Source organism: Homarus americanus, unplaced genomic scaffold, assembly GCF_018991925.1.
Source record: "Homarus americanus isolate GMGI-L3 unplaced genomic scaffold, GMGI_Hamer_2.0 scaffold52512, whole genome shotgun sequence".
Classification (NCBI taxonomy): domain Eukaryota; kingdom Metazoa; phylum Arthropoda; class Malacostraca; order Decapoda; family Nephropidae; genus Homarus; species Homarus americanus.
Window position 1 is genome coordinate 8381573 of NW_024735442.1, and position 6000 is coordinate 8387572.

The 6000-nt window shown below is 39.9% G+C and overlaps 1 protein-coding gene across 1 annotated transcript in view; it reads right to left on the reverse strand.

Moving 5' to 3' along the window:
• Window positions 1–5381, reverse strand: part of LOC121870901 — an 80866-nt gene extending 75485 nt beyond the window's left edge. The window contains exons 1-3 of the mRNA XM_042372873.1: window positions 5315–5381; window positions 4060–4271; window positions 1218–1353 (exon numbers count right to left, since the gene is read on the reverse strand). Of these exons, the coding sequence (XP_042228807.1) occupies window positions 1218–1353; window positions 4060–4271; window positions 5315–5381 (415 nt within the window). The remainder of the gene's footprint in view (window positions 1–1217; window positions 1354–4059; window positions 4272–5314) is intronic.
• Window positions 5382–6000: the final 619 nt, after the last annotated feature.

Consider the following 6000-nt stretch of genomic DNA (forward strand, 5'->3'; position numbering starts at 1 on the left):
GCAGACGACAGGTAAACCCTGCCCTTAATCACTCATCAACCGTCAAATTTCATATTACACAGTGGATTAGTAGAGCTATATGCCAGCCGTTTTCTGTCTACAAGGGACGTTTCTCGTGGCTAAGCTAACACAACACAACACAACACAAAATCTGATGATGATGCACCGCTAACACAACACCTGGTGATGGTGCAAAGCTAAAATGTGTTTACTTTATTCAACTTTTCATAGCACTTGGAATGATGAAGTTAGAAATATACACAAGCCCAAATATTTGTAACACAATTGCAATGTTAACTCTGCTGTTTCACCCTTACAGGGTTAACCATGCTGTTACACACTTAGAAGGTTAATTCTGCTGCTACACACTTACAAAGTTAACCCTGCTACGACACACTTACAAAGTTAATTCTGTTACTACACACTTACAATATTAGTTCTGCTGCTACATACTTACAATATTAACTCTGCAACATACTTACAACATTAACTCTGCTACTGCACATATATGAGGTTAACTCTGCTTCTACATACTTACACGATTAACTCTGCTGCTATACGCTTACAAGATTATTTCTCTTGCTTCACACTTACACAATTAATTTTGCTGCTACGATTACGAGGTTAACTCCACTGTTACACAACTACAAGATTAACTCTGTTGCTACCCACTTAAGAGATTAACTCGACTGCTACACACTTAGAGGGTTAACGATGGTGCTACATACTTACGAAGTTAACTCTACTGCTACACACTTACAAGGTTAACTATGGTGCTACATACTTACGAGGTTAACTCTGCTGTTATACACTTATGAGATTAACTCAGCTGTTACACACACTAGATCAACTGTGCTGCAACAAACTTACAAAGTTGACCGTAATTTGGTAGCATGACAACAATGTCGCTTCCAATAAGTCCTGCGATGCTGAATATGCACAAGTACTTAAGTTGTTGTTTTTTCTGGTGTGTATACATAAATACGACATATACATTATCTCTTACCTGAGTAAATTTTTTAATGACAGAATGTTGCAAATAATTTCTTAGTATGGAATATTTTTCCATCGAATGGTATGATGGGGAATAATTTGCTTACTATTTTTAACATTTAATATCGACAAATAAATTATACCCATTTCCTAATCCTCTATCAACTCATGCGCACAAAGACAACCTCTCTCTTTCTCTCTCTCTCTCCTTATGGTTCACTCACCGACCACGGTCATGTTGACGGCATGATCATCGGTCTCAAAGAAAGGTTTGTCGCCCATCACCTCACAGCGGAAGGTGCCGGAGGTGGCTCTCGTCACCCCCGTCAGTCGCACCGTCGACCTCGAGCTTCCCTGTTCCTGTACAGAATAAAATAATATTGAGTTGCCCCGAGATAACTGGTAAGGAACATTTTTTTTTCTGGGCAGGATAATTATTGTCAGATGTGTTAAAGAAAAAACTGGGTTCTGTGAAAAAGGAAGATAAGCTCAGTTTCACACAGGATGATATGCTAGCTACACTGCAGATGGGAATTACGTGGCTTTGAATTGCTTCAGTTGTTTTTCAATGAGGCTGCTCATACCGAGATGATGTTATTCGTCAAAGTTTGGTCTTTTCAAATTTGTTTTATGTACCCATCTTTGTTTTTCTTTTCTTAGACATTCCTTGAGTCAGCAGTAAAATTTCCTCCTCTTCTTCCTGTTCCCCCTCTTCCTCATAAAACCACTTTGCACTGCCTTCCATTTTGACTGATACAACGATACTGAGTCTTTCGAAATACTTGGCTTACATATTATATAGTGTGAACACTCACATAGTAAGCATTGAGACCAAAAATCTGCAGCATAGCTAGCATAGCATCCGGTGTGAAACGGTCAAGGCGTGTAAGAGAAGAAAGTGAGTTATAGTATAAGGAGAAAATGAAGTGTGTGAGAGGGTAGTCGGTCAAGTCTACCCCTCTCCTCCCGGTCAACTCAATCCCCTGTCATTTCAATCCTGGTCAGCTCATTTCTTGTCAACTAAACCCCTGTCAATTCAACCCCCCAGTCAATTCAGCCCCCTGTCAACTCAATCCCTAGTCAACTCAAACCCCTGTCAACTCAACCCCATGTCAGTTCAACCCCTGGCAACTTAACTCCCTGTCAAATCAACCCCTGTCAACTCAACCCCGGTCAACTCATCCTCCTGTGAACTCAACCCCTGTTAAATCAATCCCTTGTCAACTCAACTCCCGCCACTCAACCCTCTACCAGCTCAAACACTATCAACGCCTCCCCCAGTCAATTCAATCACTGTCAACTCAACCCCTGTCAACTCAACTCCTGTCAAATTAATTCCCCATCAACTCCTGTCAAATTAACCCCATACCATCTCAACCCCTGTCAACTCATGCCCTTGCAAACTCAATTCTGTCAACTCTACCCCTAGTCACACCAACCCCCTGTCAGTTCAACTAACATGCCTTTATGGTTAATTATATAAGTAAATCATGATATGTTAGCTCCCTCCCTGTAGCCTGTGCTGGGTGTCACCAGTCCCAGTCTTATGATGTGGTGTCGGAATGCTGCACGAGACGCTTTTCTTTATTATGTCTTTGTTGTTTTTATTGTACATGATAATAATAGGTCTGAAGCGTGACATGGCTGTTCATTACTGTCTTCAAATTGCTAAAGTTAAGAAACTAGGAATATAAAAAAAAAGTACACAAATTGGCCAATTACCTTATTGCAAAATGAACCAGACAAAATTCGATGTCTTAGAGCATTTTCTGATATGTAATAATATATGGACTAAAAACAACAAAAACATTATGAAAAATATATACAAAAAAGTACAAAATGTATGGTTACTTAGCCGGGAATTCCCAGCTGGAATGACTGGAGGTTACGTTGCCGGGATGCTAAGTTAGGTTGGGGACGTTATGTATCCTGGTATATGATTGTCATTAGGTTTGGTTATTTAGGTGTATGAGAGTATAGTCAGTGATGGCCCAAGCTGTCTAGTCTCACGTCTCACACTTACCAACCTAACAGAACCTAACTATTACCGAAATATTGCCAAGTACCTAGCAATACCTGAGATGCGGAATGCGAGCTATCGAACAACATTCGGAAGCTTTTCAAAAGAAGAAAACTTCTTCCGATACTTAAGAAAATCCCAAATAAGGCAAGGAATATTTTTTTTACCAAACCAAAACCTAATCAAAAATGAAAGACCAAAAGAACCTGGGAACCAAATCTCACATATCAGGATACCTAACTTAACTTCTTAGCTATATATCCTCTAGTCTGCCTAGCTAGAAATTCCCGGCAAAGTAGCCACTTCCAATATATATATATATATATATATATATATATATATATATATATATATATATATATATATATATATATATATATATATATATATATATATATATAGCTGCACTGTGTCCTGAGACCAGGTCCACAATGGTCAGGTCAGGTCTCACCCTCCTCTGTATATATACACTTTGATTTGTATTACTCTCTCTAGTCTGTACTCACCCCTGAAGATGTGAATTACACGAAAGCGCTTGGGAACTTCGTGTTTTCTTCTTTCCTTGTGGTTATCAGCATATACCTAGATCACGCGTACCTACAGTGATTTACTTGCATATATATATATATATATATATATATATATATATATATATATATATATATATATATATATATATATATATATATATATATATATATATATATATATATATATATATATATATATATATACGCACAGCACTCAAATTCTGTGTTAGAGGACTGAGACGGGTGACATCCAGTGCAGGGAAAATGCTGATATAACACGATTTACTTTTGTTTAAATATACAGTTAATGTATGCTGGTTGAACTTATGAGGGGCTGAGTTGACAGGGGTTGAGTTTACAGGGAGTTGAGAGGGGCTGAGTTGTCAGGGGGTTGAGTTAATAGGAGGTGAATTGGCAGGGGTTGATCTGATCAAGGGTTGAATTGACAGGGAGTTGTTTTGATAGCAGTACATGTTAAAAAAATCCTAAGTATAACACATAGAGGTACACACTCACATCCACATGTATGTTGGGGACCTTGTAGACACGGACTTGAGGGTCCCTCTGGGGGATGTATTCATAAAACTGGTTCACGTCCCTGTACCACTTGACCGAGTACAGCGGATCGGGTCGGTCGGTACTGTATTCATAGTGACACGTAAGCTTCACGGATGATCCGGAGACCACAGCTGGCGGCACCAGCACCCCAGACACCCGTAGACCCCAGCCTGTAGGGAATGAACCCAGTCATAAGACCCAAGACACTAGCAGTGAACCCGGTCTTAAGGTCTCACTCATTCACAGACCCCATCCGGTAGGAGAGTGAACCCAGTCTTAAGACCTCTGACATCCACAGACCCCGGCCTAAACTGTAGGGCAGCTGTCATAGTCAGGATTCATACTTGTTTTGTAGAATTTAGGTGAAGAAGAGTATGATTAAAGAAACAAAGTGTACTATGACTGACTGGAATAAGGTACAGGTTACAGGTTAATTTAATGCTTAGTGTGAAAGCGGTTTTCCAACTTATACCATTAGCCCAATAGTGATAAACATATGAACAGTACTCGTATTATTATGCCCAAAAAATCCCGAACATACTAAATTTACGAGGACTTCAGATGAACCTAATTAATATACCCTAATGATCTCCAGCATTAACAATTATTATACATGACAAGAAATGAAACCCTAGTGCACCTTTGACTGTCACACTTACATCCTTGTGTAAGATGAAGCGCACAAGCGTTTACAGCGCCCAGCAGGGAAGCATGCTTAGACTTGACTATCAACCTCTTCCTTGACTGTCACTCACCCTTGACTGTCACACTCACCCTTGACTATCAGACTTGGGCTTGACTGTCAACCTCACCCTTGACTGTCACACTTACCATTAAATGAAACACTCACTCTCGACTGTGAAAATCCCTCTTGACTGTTAGTTTCAGCGTGACTGTTACATTTGACTCACATTTGACTCTTACACTTACCCTTGCCTGTTACATTTATCCTTGATTGTCGGACTCACCATTGACTGGTACAATTATTCTTAAGTATCAAACTCTTCTTTGACTGTCACACCCATCATTAATTGACACACTCACTCTTGACTGTGACAATCACTTTTGAGTGTTAGTGTCACCATCGACTGATACACTTATCCTTGATTGTCATACTCACCCTTGACTTAAATTTAACCTGGACTGTCAGACTCACCCTTGGCTGTCATAATCAATCTTTACTCTCATATTCATCCTTGAATGTCATACTCACCCTTGGCAGCCAGTCCCAAGATCAGCAAGAGGCGGATGGCCGCAGCTGCAGCCTGATCGAGCGCCATCCTGCAACAGCGAGAAGAACGCGTCTTCAGGCTTCACCACCCCTCATCACCCACCTCCTGCAGAAGGTAAAGACGAAATCCATTTTTGTATATATATATATATATATATATATATATATATATATATATATATATATATATATATATATATATATATATATATATATATATATATATATATATATATATATATATTTCATTAGCCCAATAAAGCACGCGGACTTCTACATACAATCAACACCTCAACCCGCCAGGATTCGAACCCACGGCGCCATAAGCTCGTTGAACAGGCTTTGTGTGAAATATAAGAAAGTCTAGGACTGCTTTTAGTATCCTGGTGGTCCAGCGGTTAGCGTTCCCAGGTCACAGTCATAGGCTTGTGGGCCGTGGGTTCGAATCCTGGCGGGTTGAGGTGTTGATTGTATGTAGAAGTCCGCGTGCTTTATTGGGCTAATTAAATATATATGGATCCTCGTGTTTCGAAGCCGGATTTGGTAAAACGTTACTCTGACCACCTACGTGATACGGGTGGTCCCCATTAGAGGTTCACGGCGCCATAAGCTCGTTGAATAGGCTTTGTGGGAAATATAACAAAGTCTAGGACTGCTTTTAGTATCCT